We start from the raw sequence: 19,755 nt of genomic DNA on the forward strand, positions 1-19,755 counted from the left end.
TTAAGTAGTTGAAGACAGTAACTGGATGTCCCACTAACCACCATTACTTCTCCAAGTTCAACAGCTCCAGTTCCCTTATTCCCTTCTCACATCAGGTGTTCCAGACTGTTGGCTGCTGCCTTTCCAGCTCAGTGATCCAAGAAAATTTGAACCACAGAGTCATGGAATCACAGAAAGGTTTGGGTTGGAAGGGACCATAAAGATCATCCAGTCCCACCCCTTGCTGTGGACAGGGACACCTCCCACTATTCCAAGTTGCTCCAAGCCAATCCATCCTGGTCTTGGACACTTCCAGGGATCCAGGGGCAGCCACAGCTTCTCTGGGCACCCTGTGCCAGGGCTCACCACCCTCACAGGGAAGAATTTCTTCCCCATATCCCATCTATCCCTGCCCTCTGTCACTTTAAAGCTGTGTTAGTATCCCCATTATTCTATGTTGATAAGCCCTGGACTCTTATTCTTTTCACCCACATTGATATCTTGTTTTAATACAGAGATTAAAGCCAGAGGGTTCAATTAAAGGGAGCCAAACTCTGAATGTTCCTGCTGGATTTGGAAGGAGAGGTCTCTCCTCAGGCTGTGTCCTGCTTGCTTGCCTGCGCTAGTCTGTTCTTAGGGACATTTCTGGGCTAAATGGATCCAGCTAAATCTCACACCTGGTGTTTTTTAATTTTGTTGTTCTCCACAAGGTACTTCTCAGGTCTGCTGTTCCCAAAAGCATGGCAGAGAGCAGCTCAGGGCAGGACTTTGCAAGGCACAGCTGAGTGCTTTCCATGGTCCATCCCTTGGGCTTTGCCTTCATGCATCTGTGGAACATTGTGGAATGTCACCATTTTGCCTTGACCCTCTAAGAGCCTTTTCTGGAGACTTTCTGAATAGAGTTGCTCCCTGTTTTTGTATTTGTACTTGGGGCTTCTCTTTCTTAATTATTTCCTGATGTCGATATTGGACCAGTGCATGAAGATAATTTAGAAATTGAAATCTGTACACCTTGGTGCTTGCAAATCCTCCCAGCTGAATCATCTGTTGGGTTTATGGCCATACATTCCAGTCTGTCATCCCAACTGGTAATGAAAATATTACACAGCTCTTATGCCTGGCTAGACCTGCTTTCCAGTGCCCTCCCAATTAGATAACAAACCCTTGAAATTGTGCTCTGAGAAAGATGTTGTCATGCAGCCATTTTATGCTGATTACATCTAATTAATGTTTTCTTAGGTGCATCTTATGGGAATGTCATGTGGAACAGCATCAGAACTAATAGAGATTTCATGTCTAAATCTCCTTATCAATCCTGTACATTTTTTCCTGGTGATGCACAGATCCTTTATTGCTCCCTAGATTTCTGATGCTAGAAGGAACCGTAGAGGTGATGAGACCTGCCCCTGTCCACGCTGAAAATTCAACTGAACAAGTCACACCAGATTGATCAGGAGTTCTGTAACGGGACAGTTGTGACATGACAGCTCCAGGAGATCAAGAGGAAACAAACATGATGTATTTATGGATCCCAAACAAAATTAAACAATTACCTGAATCCAGCCTTCGGAGCAGCCTTTGAACGAATCCCAAGCCTTTTTCTGCAAGGGCTGGGAACATAAAGAACGTGTCTAATCTGTACTGCTATCAGGCAGCAGTTATCAGTGCCTACGTGCTGTTACTCAGATCTCGTTAGCTGCCTAATTGGATAATAGGCAGGACACTTCACAACTGCATAAGTATATTAAGCATAATCTGCTCTGGAGCAGGGAGGGGAAGATGGGCTCGGTGACAAATGGACGCATGAAGATGCACAGTGGGGCAGGGATGTGAATATGGGGCTGTGTCCCCATCACTTCAGTCCCAGTAAGTTTCTGAGGCAGAGGCTCTGTGTGTCTGCAGCATTTACATCAGTGCTGGAGTCCCAGAGCAGTGTTACAGCACTTTCAGACTTTACCCATGTTGGACAGGCAACTTCACCTCCAAAACCACAGTTTTTCTAGCAGTTAAAACACTTTCTAATTTCTTTTTAATAAAATGTGTGGTATAACTTAACACCTGTTTTTAAATCCAACATGATAGAGCAGAGAGAAGCATCCTGTGTGTTTGTGTGATACTGGACTTTGCAGCACATTCTTGGTCCTAAAGCTTGTTCCCAGCACATGCAGATGCACAGTGCACAGGATCAGAAAGCTTCCAGAGTTCTGTACGTGGAGAGGAGAAGCTGTTTGATTATTAAATACTCTTCCCTTCCTTTCCTGAAAAAATGCAGTCACTGCAATTACCCAGTTTTAAACTCTTGGAGTGGGTTGCCTCTTTCCAAAGGTGCAATGAAACCTAAGGCATATTTTTGTAGATGTGGATATGAGCACATTTGATGAGTTGTCACCACCTGTTCTATTCTCAGGAGAAGGGATCTGCAAGGGAAATTTCTGGGTGCAGAAGATGCATCTGCCGAGGGGATCTTTAGCTGAAGGTAATGGGAGACTGACTGTGTGAACTATGTCCTCTCCATTTTTTTTCTGGATTCCTTTGGGACTGGTGGAGTGTTGTCACAGAAACCCCAAATTTTGGCCCTGTATCCTGTGTGAGGTGCCTACAGCTTTTCATTAATTTCTTGCTTAACCTCATAGGAAAACCTCACCTTGTGCTGTCCAGCATCTGCCTGTAGCCAGGCAGGAAAGACATGAGCCAACCTCTTAATCTGTAAGTGTCTTAAGCAAATGCAAACTCCATTAAATGTGTTTATCACTGAGCAGCTCATTCCCAGCTGTGCAGAGCACCTCGTGGTTGGTTGGTATGGGAGGTACAGAGGATTCTCTGCTGCTTTGTCCTGACATCTGTGTTTGTGACCAGCAAGGGTTAAGAGCAAGGCACTTGTCGCTAACGGTTAAGTGTGAGGACACTGTTCCATTGCACTGTGAATTTAAAGCCTGCTGATTTTCCCATGGAAAATGTTATTTAAAAACAGAACCCTAAATTGCTTTTATTTTGGATGAAGGGAAGACACTGTGGGGTGTTTGGTCCGTGTTGATGTAGACAAACTCCCAGATGAAGGAACTAAAGAACAGTGATTGAATACAGAAGAATTTCTATGGTTGTCCACACCTGATCTAGTGCCTGCACTAAAAGTGTGATCAGCAGGGAAAATTAGTATTTTTTTCCAAAGGGTAGCTCACATCTCAGCAGCCAAATTCGTGGAACAGGCTCTGGAGAGAGCCTGTGTCCTTGTTTTGCTTACATAGTCCCTCTGAGGCACTCATAGGGGGGTAGCTGCAGGTAACTCTTCCCTTCTGCTGCTTGTGCCTGGGTCATGCTGCAATTGGAGGCATCCAGGAGAAATGAAGGACGGTGGGCTGCTACAGATGGTCTCCCCAAAGTGTTGGATGCGTTGATAGCATGTTTTCTGTAGCTACACACACCAATATTGCCCTTATCTCCCATCCAAATCTGCTGGGTATTGACGTGGACTCAATCCGTCATCAACTTCGAGTTGGGCTTGACTTCAACCTGTACTTATTAAAGAGTGAAGAAGGCTCTGTCATATGCAGTTGATAAGGGAATTTAGAAATAAAAGTGCATATTAAACTGTCAGTAGCATTTTTTCCCCTCTTTATCTGGAAAAAAATAATGGCATGGGTTGTTTTCCTCCTGCTGCGTGGGCAATTTCTAGACATGCCCAGCACTTGCAGGATTTTTTTTTCAAACCCAAGATAACCCTTAGAGTGGTCCTGTCTGCCCCTGCCTGCTACAGATCAAACCCACATCCAGACATGCAGGAATCAAAAAGCAGAACACCTGCTTGGCTGGTCTCTAGTGTGTTCTTTGCAGAAAGTTTTAAAAATGTGTTTTATCAGGACAATGAGAAGGTGATATTTGTGACACTGTGGATTCATCTCACCCTTGTGGCTGAGCATGGATGAGCTGTTCTTGTAGAGGGAGCCACAGGAGGATTGTGTCACTCTAGGCCTTCATTAGGGTTGTTAAGCACTATTTTAAGTTTCCTGAGCTTAAGTCACAGAAGATCTGATGTCTGGAGTCAAGGCCTGGCCTGTGACAGGCAGTTCCTTTGGAAAGCTGTGCAAAGATCCTTGTGTCTCTCCAAATCAGTGCCCTGTGTTTCAGAAAGGAACATTGTGAGCGAGGAGAACAAGTTTCAGATCACATGTTCCCCAGCAAATACTGTCCTTTCGATAGGAAGACTTGTTGGAGAATGTTAATTGAGTCCCTTTTTAAATGAAGGAGGCTTTGCTTCCTTCCCAAGTTTTCAAAACAAATTTTCCAAATACAGTGCCTATGTTTCATTCAAGTGTAAATCCTTTCTCTTTAACCTGGAAGTTATCCCAGAAAAAAGCCTATCCATTCACTGCAGGACAGACCTTTGTGGTTGTAGAGGAAAAAAAAAGGAGTGGATCAAATTGTCCAAACAGGAAGGGTATAAGAAAAGCCTTTGCTCAGTGAGTGGAGCTCTCATTTCAGTTTAAATGGTGTCCTACAAATTCCACTTTACATCTCCATTGCTTTTGAAGCATCACACAATGATTGAGGTGTCTGCTAAATTTAGAAATGACAATTTTTTTCCTGCCAACACGCCAGCCTAGCTGGAGGGATTTCAGCGTGTAGTTATGGGATGGATGCAAGTGGTGATTTGAAATTTACTGGCTTGTTATCTCATCTGACTTGCACATAGCTCTGTCCTGGTGGGGGATTTAATACCTTACACTGATGCCTTTTCATTCAGAGGGCATTAGTGGAAATGCTTTTCTGGCACAGCCAGGTGCTTGTGCTGTTTCACATTCGGTGGAGCTGAGGTACTGAAAGGATCCAGCGTGGTGTGCTGAATAAAATGAGCTCCCACCTAAACACGTTGAAATTGTGCTTTATTTTGAGCAAGTTATGGGAAGGATTGTCACTCTTTTACTGCAGTCACATGGAAAGGCTGTGGAAGCAGAGATAAATCACAAGTGTCCCAATTCACAGTTTCTACTGTTTACCATATGACAAATCTTCCTGCTCTGTGAAAAATGTCTTAGATCTAAAACACATCTTTTTTTTCCTTTCCTCAGCCAGTGGTATTTAATTACTCTCTTTCTGAGCAACATTTCATCTCAGTTCTGTGAAGCTGTTTGAGGCACAATTTATGCAGAGGATCAATACTAAAGTAAACTTCCCTTTGTTTTGGTAAAACGTCTTGATTATCACAGAAAAGAAACATTTTGAGTTCAGGTGTGTCGGGAGAAATGAAAGGCACCTTGCAGCAGTGCTAATCCATCACTGGAGCGCATCCCACAGCACTCCAGGCTCCACTTTACCTGCAAGGCACTCAAAACCTCAAAGCACAAGAAGTCGACTGGAGGAGGTTTTCTCTTGGAATCTCCAGACAAAATTTCATCCTTGGGCTTTGTTTTGAAGTTTGCCACAAGATGGGAACAAAGGTGGAGGTGTCATTGTTGTGTTTTCATCTCTTTCCTCACCCACCCTTCTGTTTCTCGTCTTTGGTGTTGTTTGACCTTTAAAGATCCCTTGCAGCCCCAATTATTCTGTGATTCCATGATTCATGAGCTGTTTCTGCTCTCTGCTCCATTCTGCACTCAGGAGGAAAATCACTCAGCGGGGAGAATTGTTCCTGTCACTTTACAGCAGGGATGTGGTCCTGTATAAAAGATTTTCCATGGCAATACTGATTTCCTTTGGATATCTCTGGATGACCTGAGTGCAGACAGTGTGTAGTGAGGAGACTCTCTTTGCTTTTGTACTGAAATCTTTCTTATTGTCGTACTCAAACCCATGGGGAGAATTCCCATCTTCTTCAAGGGAAGCTTTTTGGGACCACCCAGCCACTCTGCCAGCCATAACCCAGCCTTCAGCATCTAAGGACTCACTTCCCAACCTGAATTCCCCTGCCCTGGGCTCTGTGCTGCTCCAGGGTGTGTTTGTGCAGACAGCAGGATGGAGAAGGCTGCGTGAATCGCAGCGTGCTGAGGCCAGCCCTGGGTACGTGTCTGCTGCCTCAGAGCTGGAACATGTGGTTTGTTTAATGCTCCAGCAAAGCAGGAGCCCAGGGAAATTCTCTTTGATACAGCTGCACCTGGAGAGACATATTTTTCCGGGAGTCACGTCTAGTCTGTTCCAGGCTGAAGTTGATCCAGTTACTGTGGGAGTAAATCCATGTGGTGGTTGGCTTTTTTATTTTTGATTCTCGCATAGTGTTGCTGTTGGATTTAATGATTTTCCCTGTGGCTTGAATGGTAAAGATGTGGTAACTGCTTGGGGATGGCTTAAAATCAAAGATTCAGTGTGGGTGTTGCTTTCAAAAAGAGAAGAAATAATGCTATTTCGAGAGCTGTGCTGCTATTTCAGGGCAGTTTGGTAGGTCTGGGTTCTGAGAAGTGGTGAGGAAAAATAATTGCTTTTGGCTATCGTGTCTCATATGGTGTGTCCTGAAATGATCCTCATGTACACATAGAGCTGGAACCCGTACTGAGCCTCTCTGCATGGGGATTTGTTCCCTGTCTCACCCTCCTGGTACAGAGGATGGGAGGAGAAGAAAAGATTCCTGTTGAAATTTTGCTCCCAAGCTTGCTGCAACGAATTTAAAACCCCAAACCACAGCAAATTCCCAAGTGTAATATGGACACCAGTGTTTATTTGACTGAGACATGATTGTGTTCTGAGTTGTGCAAACACAGGCATATTTCCCATTTAATTAAGGCTCGTTTTATGAATTAAGATTTCCAAACAATTGGAGAAAGAAGGAGGGTGGAAGAGATAAGATCTCAAGGTTGTGCAGACGGGTTAGGGTACAGCTTGTTTTGGCAGCTGGAATGTGATTTTTGCAGGAAACTTGTTTGCAGCATTGTTCTATTAATTATGCCAGTGTTTTAGCTTATAACCTTTCTTTCCCCTGTAGTTTACTGTCTGTCTTTCCTTCCTTTTACAGTCCTGAAACACCAAACTTGGCTTCTGCCAGGAGTGTAGGAGTGGCAATACCTCCCAATGCTCAGTGTGATTGAGGAGCTGGAAATAGGGGTTGGCAGAGCTGGAAATAGGGAACAATTCCCACTCAGGGTCGAGCAGAGCCTGGCAAGCTTGCAAAGACACAGGAGAAGGCAGGCCAATTTGGGACTGGTTGCTGTTTGTCCTGTTTAGTTCAACAACTCCGAGTTGTTCCTGAGCTGTCAACCCTTGGTCCTGTCAGGCTGACAGAGCCAAACTGCACCTTGATGCTCTGGTCTAGGTTCTGGCCAGCTGTTGCTAGATCCCTGGTGCTCAGTAGGGTTTGGAGACCAAAGGCACCGGAATTCTTGGCTAGATCACAATTTCTGTCACCAGGGTTGAGATGGGAATATCCTGTTCACTGTGGCAAGTTGAGTACAACTGGTGTCCCCCTGTTCTTCAGCTTCTCCTGACACAGCAGGAGAGTGTTGTGGCAGTAACAGCTGTCTCTGTGATGGGTGGATATTGTGGGATGCATTCTGAGTAGGTGGGACCTTGTACCTATCAGCAGCCTTCCAAACAAGGGGATGCTGATGTGCCAGCTGCAGCACGTGCTTGTTCAGTCTGCAGGGGATTTGCAGAGCAGTGTGGCTGTACTGGATTTGCTCCTGTGTTGCCCAAGGAGCAAGCCAAAGCTGTTCTTTTTGTCACTGCAGTGGAACTCCTTTCAGCTGTGTAATACTGTAGCCTCAGGCACATGAACCGCAGCATTGCAGTTCTGATCCTGCTGGATGCAGGGACAGGAGGAGCTCTGTAGACCAGGCTACATTCTCAGCCCATTTCTCTGGGAATCACTTGGGGATGATGGCTGCCTCCAGAGGGAGTTTGTGATGGTGGAGAGAATCCTCTAGTCCTTCATTTTATCCCCACACTGTAAATCAAGATGCTGCCCCACTCACCAAGGTGTGTTCCTGGGAGCAGCTCCCATCCCAGCCCCTGGGAGCTGGCAGAGCCTGCCACGTTCTCACAGTACCCTTCAGCCAGAGGAACACAATTATTTTCATTTCTTTTCCCTCCAATGAGGAGGATTTGAAAAACACATAATGGTGCATTTTATCAGCGAGTTTTAAATGGTGTGATTCATCCCCTGTGCTCTTGGTGTGACGTTCCTTGGTTTATTTTTTTGGATATCCGTGCAGTTCTGTCAGTGCCAAGCGCTGTAAGGACGTGCCCCGTGGCAGACAACCTGCTCTGCCCATATGTTCCCTTTAAAAAAAAAAAAGCCCAGCTCATAATAGGAAGTCTTTATACTGCATGCCAAGACGCTTGGGGCTTGTTAAATATATTCTACTTGTCAACAACTACCCAATTTAAAAAGTAGCCTTGGTGTGAATCAGCTTTGAACAAGCTCATTTGACTCAAGGGATATTTGCAGGCATTAAAACGAGTTGGATCACAGTGGTAAAAATGTGCAGTGGTTTCCTGATCAAAAGCACCATCCAGTGTCCTTTTTTTTGGGTTTGTTTTGTTTTGTATTAATCTCTTTCAGGCCTTCAAAAGTGGATATTTTCCCAGTTGGTGATTTTGGAGGTTATTGGGGTGAGTGTTTCTGGGGACCACTGTGTTGCTGGAAAATCAAGTGGCAAAGGAGGTGCCTGGTGCCTCCAAAGTAGCAGGAAATCGTAGTCTGGAACTTGTTCCACTATCTTTGTTGATTAAGAGTTAATTATAAAATGTCAAATGTCATGGTTAAGGGTCTTTTTCAGCCTGAGTGGTTCTCCGAGTACTGTGGTTTATTCTCTTCCTCCCTTCTGCGTTTTTCCTGGATGATGGTGCTGTGGAAAGAGACAAAGGGGATGGCTGTCCTGGATCATACTTGCAAAAAAATACAATTTCTCAGAACAATTTGTTTTTGTTGTTGTTGTTGAAGAACTCAAACATTTCTGCTTCACTTTCTGGGCCAGCAGTGCAGGACCACAGAGTAGTGCTGTGGTGGCAGCCTGCATTCTGCGTAAGGTGTGATGACCTCAGCTTTAATATCCACCAGATTTGGGCTTCTTTTTCATAACTTTTGGAGCAGTTTACAGAGTTTGTTATTTGTTCTGTGTGCACTGAAGAAGCACAGGTTCTTCCCAGCTTGTAAAGAGGAGACAATTTATTATTGCCTCTTTCCTGTCTCTCCTGAGATGAGGGGAGGGGAAATTCCTGCAAGTGAGGGGATAAATGAAGTTAAAGCTTGGTGAGATCAACTTCTCAGAGTAAAGGAGTTTGGACAGGCAAAGGTTAATGCTGTATTTCCCTGTCTCCTTTGGGATGTGTCCAGAGGAAGAAGAGCACAGAGCCAGCCTAAAAATCCCTGTTGTCTTCAAAAAACCAATGCTGAGGAGGTTTGGGAGCGAGCTGCAGGTTTGGTGTGTGGGAAAAACGGGAAGCATTTTGGCACGCTGCTGTCCAAGAGTACACGTGGTGTGTCATTAATGCCTTTCCTTCCTTGATGTCTGATCCAGCCTGAGCTCCCTGTGTGTCAGTCACTGGGCTGGGTCAGTAATTTGTAAATGGAGCTGGTGATGCTGATGTAAGATCAGCATTTTCAGTGCCTTGAGCCATGCTTGATGGCTTGGGCTTTTACAGGGATAAATTGTAGTGGATGGTAGCATTTATCTTCAGTTCCAGCTTGTTTTTGTCTCCCTATAAATTCTAGCAGCTCTCTGGAAATCAAACCACTTCATTTCAGATTCTGCCTGTGGAAATACAAGGCAGGACACAAGCTGCTTGTTGGCACAGGAGTGCTGGCTTGTTTTTGGGAGTCTGTGTTCCTTGTACCACCGTGGTGACAAAGATGAGCCTGGTCATCTTTCCATCATGAAGGCTGGTGGGCACAGATGAGGCACGCAGGATAAATGGTGTGGGATGCAGCAGAGAGGGTGCTGCAGAGATGATGGAGATGTTCCACTCAAACCCTCCTTGAGACCAGGCAGGATTGCTCACTCAGGCTCACATGTCCCTGTGCAGCATCTGCAAGGCTCTTTGCTGTGCTCAGGCAGGAAGAGGTGATGGGGGGATGGAGTCACACTGATAGGACAAGCAGAGATTGTTTATGTCTTTTTTGTTTCAAGTATTGGAAAACACTGTTTTCAAGGAGATGATGCTGGTGATGGTCCTACTTGGAGCAGCCGAGCCTTTTCTGACCCACACTTGAGTTGCTGTGAGCTGTCAGAACAGATCTCTGCCCACACCTGGGGAGCAGAACTGGGCTGAGGCCGAGTGACTCGTTCCAACTGCTGCATCCACCTGGCAAACCCGCTCACACTAAAATCCTGGCTTGGATAAAGCTTGAGCACAAGGCTGACAAGGAAGTGTCACTCTGCAGATGGTTTCAGCCCAGCAGCTGGAGGTGAGCTGCCAGCACTTGCAGGTGTAACACGAGTTAACCTTGATCCCAGTGGTGCTATACTGTCAGTGACAGAGGTTTATGAGCTTGGGAAGGGCTCTGGCATGTGCACAGGAGGCTGTGGGCCATCACCCTGCTCCTGCAGCTCTGCAGGTAGCTGAATAAATGAGGTGTGTCTGCTTCCAGTGCAGTAAAGCTCCTGTGGAGCTGCAGACACAGCTGGCTTGGGCTGGTGTTTGCACAACATGTCTACAAAGACATCTTGGAGCATCAGGCTGGTGTCATCCCTGTGTCTGACTGATGTGTCTGACTGATGTGGGGGACTTAGGATCAATTAATAACACTCCTGAAAGAGTGTAAGTGGTGATTTTGAAAAGAGTTGTGAGTTTGGTGTACATCCTGCTGGGTTAAAAAGGAGAGAGAAGGGAAAAAGAGACACATCTTCCAGTTTGACATGTTTGCAGCATGGAGAGCTTGGAAAGAGCATCTTGAAATAACAGGCAGCAAGGATTAGTGTGCTTGTGTCTGAGAAGGCTGATGAAAGGAGGAAGGAGGGAGAAGTTACAAAATGCTTGTTTTGTTGTGCCAGGAGCTGTGGAGAACCACAGCTCACAGCATCAGGAGGCACTGACAGGCAGTGCTGGAGCCAGCCCAGAAATCCCTTCCACTTCACTTCTGTATCTGCTCAGAGATATGATGTGTCCTGACCTGTGCTCAGGGAACAGCCTGAGTCTGAAACCTGCAAAGGTGTTCAAGGAGATAAAATTGCTCCAAGCAGAATAATCCTTCCAAGCACTTCTCCCTCAGCTTAGGGAAAAAGGTGCATTAGAGATGATGACTGGAAATTTCGTTATTGCCGTTACTTAGGTGAGGGTTATGCACTGCAACCATGCTCAGCACAAGGATGTGTAATGAGTTAATGGCCTAACAACTGCAGTGTCTTTACATCTGCTGAGTAAGTCACCTTTCTCTTTCTCCTTTCTCTTTCACCTTTCTCTTTCACCTTTCTCTTTTCTCTTTCACCTTTCTGTTTCTCTTTCAAAAGCTCTTTGGTGGAGCTTTTGCTTTCAGACTCAGCTAACAGTGGTTTCAGATAAACACTTCTCCTTATGCAGCTGATGAAATAATAGAGGTTTTTACATCTATTGAAAAAAGCTTTTGAAACTCTGGATCAAAAAGTTTGCCGGTATTATTTTTATTTTTATTTTTTTCTATTTTCATCATGGTAGATTCCCGAGGTGCAAAGGCTACAAAATTTTGTTTTGCAATTCAAACCTGGCCATCTCCAGTGAATTGGCAGGATAATTCCCAGCACCACAGACCGGTCTTCTGCTGGGACTGGAGTGTAAATGTTTATGACAGATTGGATCCTGAGTTGAAAGCTTCAAACAGTATCCTCTCTGTCTTTAGAGGAAAGTATTTCAACAGCTGATTAGTGTCATTGTTAACATTAGTTATTTTATTTTTGTTGTGATTTTTTCTCTGGCTTCTGCTCTTGGTTTCTCAATCTCACTTTGTGTCTGCTTAGATTGAATTAATTTGGTGTCAGATTTTCTCTGTAAACACTTTCAGGCTGTGATGACAAACCTGTATTATAAACACATGTGTGTGCGGTGCCCCTTCATGTGTTGATAGTATTTTGAATAACTGCACTTCAAATAATGAGGAAATAGTAGTGTGTTTATTTCTTGTGCTTCCATTTAGGCTTTCAGCTGACTCTTGTTGCTTTTATCCGAGTTCCTTTCAAACACATGCAATATCATTGCTTAGCTTTCTGATTAGGGATGATGCTGAATTCTCATCAAATGAAAACCTACAGGGAATAAAGTGATTCTGGTAAATTTTTCTGCTGGTCTGTGCAGTCAGCAGGGAATTTGTTTGTGTTGATGGTGCATTTCTCACCCTCCAGACTGGCTGTTACACTTGTTAGTGTGAAGGCTGTTGATTCAACACAATTTTAGAGCACTCAGAAAGATCAGGTGACCTTTTTAAACTGTCTGTAAGCTCCCTTCCAGCTCAGCCACCCTGAGACAGGAATGCCAGGGGTCAGCAGGATGGATCTCTCCTCCTCTCCATGCCCTGAAAATGCAAGTGGGCAGCAAATGCCAGCTGAACACCTGAAATAGTGACAGGGCTGAGATGGGTCCCTCTGGGATGACCGTGAATTTGGTCTGGGAGTGCCAGCAGTCCCAGCTCATGGGTGAATGACAACCTGCTGTGTGATACAGAGTCTGAAGGAAGGTCACTTTTAAAGATTAACCAATCCTGGTGGAAAACCCCAAAGAAACCCCCAAATCCCAACCAAACTTCAGCCAACCCTTCAAGCACACAAGCCTTGTTTTCAGAGCAGTGCCTTGCCCAGGTCTTTGTGTCACCAGGGCTACAACAATACTGCCACAGGAGAAGTTGGGTGAGCTAAGAATAGCAGATTTCCTTGAGAAATGCTTTTGTTTATTTTGGTTTTCTATTTTTAAATAGTTGGAGCCTTAGCGACCTTTTTCTGAGGGGTCCTAGAAGAATTGCCTGGTCACAGAGTATTGTTGTAGTAAAGAGGGCAGTTGTGAACTGCCTTAATTCTCTGGCTTCTTCCTTGTAACCTGCAAGGTTTTGCTGGCAAAATAATGGGGAAAAAAAATCATGAAGTTGTCACCCCACTGAACTTGTAGCAAGTACAAAATACCAGGAATGGAAACCCAAGATTCTGGCTTGGTAGAATGATGCCCATCTCAGAAGATATATTTTTGCAAAGATTTGTCTGCTGGAAAACAGCAGTTATGTTCAGGATTTTGGGGTTTTTTTGGGTTTTTTTTGGGAGGGGTTGGTTTTAGGGATTTTTTTAAAGGTGTTCATTTGCGTTTTTTTGAACTAAGGAAATGGATAGGAGTGAGAGAGGATTAGTGGAGGGTAATTTCTCCTAAGGAGTCAGGGATAGAGTGGTGATAGAGACTGAGGGAAGGGGGCAAGTCTGGAAGTACAATTGATTAAAATGTCCTGAGTGAGGCACTTAGAAGCACAAGAGCTAAGAGGACTGAAGCTGTATGTTTTAGACGAAAGGAAGATGTGTATTTGGATATTTTCTTCTTGTGGGTAACCAGTGCCTCTTGGCTGTCTCACAGGAACTCTATAAGCAAGACAAAGCAAAGAATCTTACTTTGAGTGAAGCTGATTTAGCCCTTCCTCTTAGATGGACACCAAGTAAAATTACAGTCTGAGAGAGATTCACAGTACAGCAGCCAACACACTTCTTACCCCTGTGATTAAAAGAGAAAAGAAAAAAACAAAATAAAAGAGATACAAGCCTTTTTGGCAATCAAGAAGAAGGAAAAAGCCAAACTCTCTTTGTGTCAGAGGACCTGGTAATATCCACTGTCTTGAGAGCCCTGACTGGTGGCTTGGCAAGTGCTGAAGGGAGAGCACTGCACACAAAGGATGACAGAACAAGAGGACACAGTCTCAAGCTGCACCAAGGGAAATATAGGTTGGATGTTAGGAAAAAGTTTTTTATGGAAAGAGTGAGAAAGTATTGGAATTTTCTGCCCCAGGAGGTGGTGGAGTCACCGTCCCTGGGTGTGTTTAACAAAGCCTGGATGTGGCACTGGGTGCCAGGGTTTAGTTGAGGTGTTGGGGCTGGGTTGGACTCGATGACCTTAAAGGTCTCTTCCAACCTGGTCATTCTGTGAATTCTGTTTTGTGTGATTGTCTCACTCATGAGCCTACCAGAGGTGAAATAAAGTGTAGTGGGGGCTTTCTATATTTATACCACCTGTTCATTCCACTGTGGAATGTGGATCCTGGTTGGAAAGCTCAAGCTTTTGCTAAGTTTTAATTGCCTTTCCCTGCTGATCATATGGTACAGGTTGTTGGCTAATTGAGGGTGGTTTCCAAATCAGAGTTCTGTACACACAGAATACTCTGCTATTTTCTCCTCTGTCTAGACAGGTCACCTAATCCAGTATTAAAATTCTGAAACAGGAGGGAAAACATTTTCTTGGAGCTTTCATGTGAAGAATTCACAGGAGCTTGCCAAAGCCAGGGTGAGGAAAGCTGTGCTTAAAGAGCTGAGCTAAACCCCTTCAATTTCTACTGAATATAGATGGCAGAAAAGATGTTCCTTTACTGTGGCAATGAAAATACACGGATCAAAGTGTTATCAGGAGAATGAGAAGGGGAGAGAATGTCTGTGGGATGGAATTCTCCCCTTCTGTTCCGCCCTAGTGAGAGCCCACCTGCGGTGCTGGGACCCCCAACAGCAGAAGGACCTGGAGCTGCTGGAGGGAGTCTGGAGGAGGCCACAGAGATGCTCCAAGGGCTGGAGCCAGGCTGGGAGAGCTGGGAATGTTCACCTGGAGAAGGGAAGGCTCTGGGGGGAGCTCAGAGCCTCTTCCAGGGCCTAAGGGGGGCTTACAAAAAAGAGAGTGACTTTTTACACAGGCAGGCAGTGACAGGTCAAGGAGGGAACAGTTTTAAACTGGAGGGAGCTTTAGATTGAACATTGGGATGAAGGTCTTCCCTGTGAGGGTGGGGAGGCCCTGGCACAGGGTGCCCAGAGAAGCTGTGGCTGCTCCTGGATCCCTGGAAGTGTCCAAAGCCAGGTTGGACAAAGCCTGGAGTAACCTGGGCTCCTGGAAGGTGTCCCTGCCCATGGGAGGGGTTGGAATGGGATGAGCTGGAAGGTCCCATCCTTGAGAATTCTGTGATCTACCTTCTGTTGGGCTGTGTCCGTTGGAAGCTGCTGCAGTGGCAGTTGGAGCTGATGCAGGGCCGGCTGGGACAAGCTGCAGTGGCAGAATCAGAATTTGCACACACTGTGCAAATCCCTCTTGCAGGTGAGTCCACAGAAGGGTGGATTGAGCAGAAGCTGTTTCAGTTGAAACCAAACATTTTCAAAAGAGTTGTCAGAGCTCCAGTGGGACCCTTCTCCTCTTCATGCCACTGCCCGAATCCCTGCTGACTGCAGTCTGGTGTCAGCTCCCTTACAGAGAGTGGATATTGCTTGGTCAACAAACATAAATTCTCTAAAATCCTGGAGAAAAAGGATCTCTCCAAATGAAACTGCTTTATTAGTTCCTGTGATCATATACTGCAGTAGGCTAGCAGTGTTTTAAGTCGACCCTTCTGGTGATAGAAGAGAGGAGTAGGAATCTTTGTCAGTGGCCAAGTGTTGGGAGAATTGAGGAGGAACTCAGGATGGATATCCAGCAGCTTGGCAACAGGTAGAGGCAGCACACTATGAACTCCTTGGATATCTGTTTGGGGAGGGAGGAGTGGGAGGCAGGGAATTGTGTTTGTGCTTTATCCAAATTACTGGGCATCAGCTGATTCCAGGGCTGATAAATCCTGGGCTGTGTATTTATCCTTTGCAAGTTGGGACTCATGTCAGCTCAGGTCTGGAGGGGTAGGAATCTCTGCACCCTGTTCTTTGTGCTCCCGAGGGCAGGTGTGAACCACCCAGAACCAGGTAAATACATGCTGGCTTTTGTGAATAAAGACATCCTGCACTGGAAATCCCTGCTCAGGGTTGAACCTTAGCCATGGGCTCAGGTCATGGTGCCACCTACTAAAATGATGTGATGGGACCTGAGAAATAAAGGTAGATAGCAGCAAAAGGGTTTCTTCTAGGAGTTTGCCAAGGAAAACAAGGTCCTGCTTGGAGAAGCAGTTGAATATATTGGTAGGTGGAGATTTGGATAGGTTCGGACTAGTCAGGACTGGTGTGGGTTTGAACCTCTCATCTAAGCCTGAGGCTGAGCCTGATGTGGCAGTGTTGGCTCCAGGGGCTGCATTCTGTGAAATTTTGGAGTGGCCCTTGTTGTCTTCCATCACTTGAAACATTTTTCAGTCTGTCCCATTTCTGTAATGGCTGGCTTGAGATCCAATGTCCTTGCTTTGAGCTAAATCCGCCTTACCTCCTCCCCTACTTAGAGGATCTGCAATTCAGGCTTTGTGGTTGCCACAGTGGCAAAGTGGAGCTTCACAGCTGGGTTGTGGAGCTTGTCAGCACTGGGGACATGGTTCTCTTTTTTAAAAACCTTCACCGCAAAATTACCACTTTTGGAGGTTATATAAAAAGATGGGAGTTTGAAAGTCCTTTGACTTGTTTGGAAATAGTCCACATGGCATGAAAGGGTGGAGATTTCTGAAGTTCTTGGTGCTCTAGGCTAAAAAATTGTTTTGCATCCCAGCTTGACCTCAGTTATCCTTTCTGTGCATCCCATGTTGAAGGCTGGGTCTAACTCACCAAGTTTTTCTTCTCTGCCGGACTTTTTTTTAATCTTTTAACTGCAGAGGATAAGCTGGATCTGAACACAACTATTCACTTCCTCCTACAGGTTCCTTAGAAAGAGAGCTTGGACGGCATGCAAAGTTGTGAAATATCTGCAGACAGCACGGATGATCCTCTTAGTAGTGGCCTACGGAGAAAGCGACAGCCTCGAATAGTCGTGATCGGTGCTGGGCTCGCGGGCCTGTCGGCAGCCAAGGCGCTCCTGGAAGGCGGATTCACGGATGTAACAGTCCTCGAGGCGACCGACCGCATCGGGGGCCGCGTGCAGAGCGTCCAACTCGGTGAGAGGATGCAGATTTCTGGTGGTTTTTTTTGCTTTGCTCTTCTTTTTGATTTCGGGCTGCTTTGGTGTGGGGGTCTCTGTCGGGTTTGTTGTTGCTGGAATGGCTCCTGAGATATTAAAAGTCTTTTTTTCCCAGCCCCGTGCTCGAAGAAGAAGTCGGGATTCCTCAGCTCTGGTTCTCAAGGTTGTTTATTTTCTCTTATCTAATACATTATTTTTCTGACCTGCTGAGTTCTGTCCAGCAGGTCGGGTTGTGGCACACTGACCACCCTCAGGGCAGTCTTCTCTTTTTATACTAAAAACTACATGGACTTTATTTACAATAATTTTCCAATACCTATCACCTATGTTAGACAGTCTGTCTCTACTCTAAACCAATCCAAAAGTGCCACCATCACAGCAGAAGATGGAGGACAAGAAGGAGAAGGAGAAGGAACACTCCCAGATTCCTCCATCTTGCCTCTTGAACCCCCATTCTAAAAACCCCAATGTGACGGTGTTCACGGGGGTTTTAGGATGAGGGAAGTGACGAGGATTTGACTTTATGTTTCAGAAGGCTTGATTTATTATTTTATGATATATATTATATTAAAACTATACTAAAAGAATAGAAGAAAGGATTTCATCAGAAGGCTAGCTAAGAATAGAATAGGAAAGAATGATAACAAAGGCTTGTGGCTTGGACTCTTTGTGTGAGCTGGCTGGGTTGTGATTAGCCGTTAATCAGAAACAACTAACATAAGCTAATCAAAAATCTGCTTGTTGCATTCCACAGCAGCAAATAATCAATGTTTACATTTTGTTCTTGAAGACTCTCAGCTTCTCAAGAGGAAAAGTCCTAAAAAAAGGATTTTTCATAAAAGATGTCTGCGACACCCCAAAATTCTACTTTTCCACCCTGTGATAAATTCACTAACATTCTGCTCAAACCCTTGTGGCCTGTGAATCTTCACACAAAGTTGGTAATTGTTTTTTTCATGGGCTAAAATCAAAGGCACAGGTGTTTTTGACTCCATGCCAAGGTCTCTGAGCCCCTGCCAGGGTCTCGAGGGCAGTCAGAGGAATGTCCTGGGTTCCGACAGGTCTGGGTTTCATATAAGGGGATGGTAAGCTCTCTTCACAGAGCAGGGAGACACAACAATGCCTTCTCTAGCTGGGGGACAGCTGGATCCAGATCTCAGGCCCAACAGTATAAATGACGTGGACTGAAGAGAGAGAAAAATGAGAAGGATGAGACTTCATGGGCTGGGGCTGTAATTGGACAATTAGCTCCAATATGCTAATGGACCAAAACTTATAAAAATGTGAGATCTTGTGACCAAGCCCTCTTTTTGCTTCCATCTTGAAGCCATCCAGGCAGAGCCAAAGCCGTGACTCCGGTGCTGCCAGGGTGTGGCCTCTGAAGGCCCTTCAATAAATATCCTTTTTTCCCCTTAACTCTGTCTAGCCTCTGTTCCAGCTGTTTAAGGCGACCAAAAGGGACAGTGAGACATCTGGAAATGGCATCAGCACCTGCAGAGGACTGCTGGTGGGGTTTGTGTGGCCACGAGGTCAGATGAACTTTGGAAATGGGGTTGTGTGCATGTGCTAAATGGTTTGAGGTGTGGCAGTGTCAGGAGAGTAAATATTTAAATCCTGGGTGCCTCTCGGGGTGGGTGGGTGGTTCTGTGCTGTCTCGTGCCTCAGTTGTGACCCAGGGCTGCTCCCAACCTGTGTTTCCATGAAATAAAAGGTTTGGGTGATTGTTTTCTCTCACACACAGGAAGAGCCCTGTGTAACAGGACTGTGACTGAGTAACTGTACCCAGACTCTTTCCACCCAGGTTTTCCAGCTTGACTCGTTCCCAGGAGCAGCCAGTAAATCTCCAGGCTGTTGAAGGGCTGTTTCTCAAGGCTTAGAGCCCTTGGAAAGGGGAAACCCCGAGCTGTTCTGCTTCACAAGCAACCCCATTCATTTCCCTAGAGCTAATTTACTGTCTAGGGTGCTACCGACTGGGAATCAGGCTGCTGGAAAAACATCTTCAATGTATCCCTTTATCCTGATTTTCAGCTTTCCTACCTCTGCAGCCTCCTTTCTTTGTGTGTAATAAAGGTGCAGACTCTGAATATTTGAACACCAGGTCAATTTAAAAATCTCTACAGGCAAAACTCCTGGAGCAAACATTGTCCTTTGTAGCACAGGAGTCACTGAATCTTTTCTTGGTATCCAGAGGGACATTGCCTGTCTCTTCTCTGCAGGAGGCATAAAGCTCTCTGCTTTTCCTGAATTGCTTTCCTGATTTCAATTAACTAATTCTGTTTCTGATCTCACTCTGGATATTACCTTTGCCCTCTTGCTGCCCTGCTTTATTTTTATTTCTCAGGTGCTTACATCACTTACTGTGTTCTGCTTGATAAACTCACCACAGTAAATAAACAGCAGCCTCCTGTGAACTTGCAGAAGGGAAACCAATGGAAAGGCAGTTGGAAAAATCTAATCTCTAGAGGTTTGAGTAGGGCACTTTACATTCTGCTGAGACTTGGCATAGAGGTTAGGATGGGAAGTGTGTCCTTTACACACAATCCGCTGCATTAAAAATATCCTGGATGATGCCTGTGAGAGGAGGGAAGTGTGAAAGAGCTGAAATCTTTGGGGAGCCACAGATCATTCTCCCAGTGCACCTGTGAAATTGTCCTGGTCTTTTAGTACCGAGCCTGAATCTCTGATCTTTGCCCACCTTCACCAGTAACTCACATCTTTGCTGGGAATCCACCTCCTCCTCATTAACACCTCTTAATTAACAGGAGAGGAGAGCAGGTGTTTCAGTCTGGAGGCAATCTCAGAGTTTGTAGATGTAGCTGTTAGTTGCAGAGCACAGGCTGGCATCCAAAGTCTTAGTCTTTT

The 19,755-nt window shown here is 45.4% G+C and overlaps 1 protein-coding gene across 1 annotated transcript in view; it reads left to right on the plus strand.

Annotated features, from left to right (window-relative positions):
* SMOX (spermine oxidase) overlaps window positions 1-19,755 on the plus strand; it is a 51,745-nt gene that overhangs the window by 9,101 nt on the left and 22,889 nt on the right. Inside the window, exon 2 of the mRNA XM_030948296.1 lies at window positions 16,636-16,870. Coding sequence (XP_030804156.1) covers window positions 16,663-16,870 — 208 coding nt within the window. The 5' untranslated portion in view covers window positions 16,636-16,662. The remainder of the gene's footprint in view (window positions 1-16,635; window positions 16,871-19,755) is intronic.

This window comes from Camarhynchus parvulus, chromosome 4, assembly GCF_901933205.1.
Source record: "Camarhynchus parvulus chromosome 4, STF_HiC, whole genome shotgun sequence".
NCBI classification, from domain to species: Eukaryota; Metazoa; Chordata; class Aves; order Passeriformes; family Thraupidae; genus Camarhynchus; species Camarhynchus parvulus.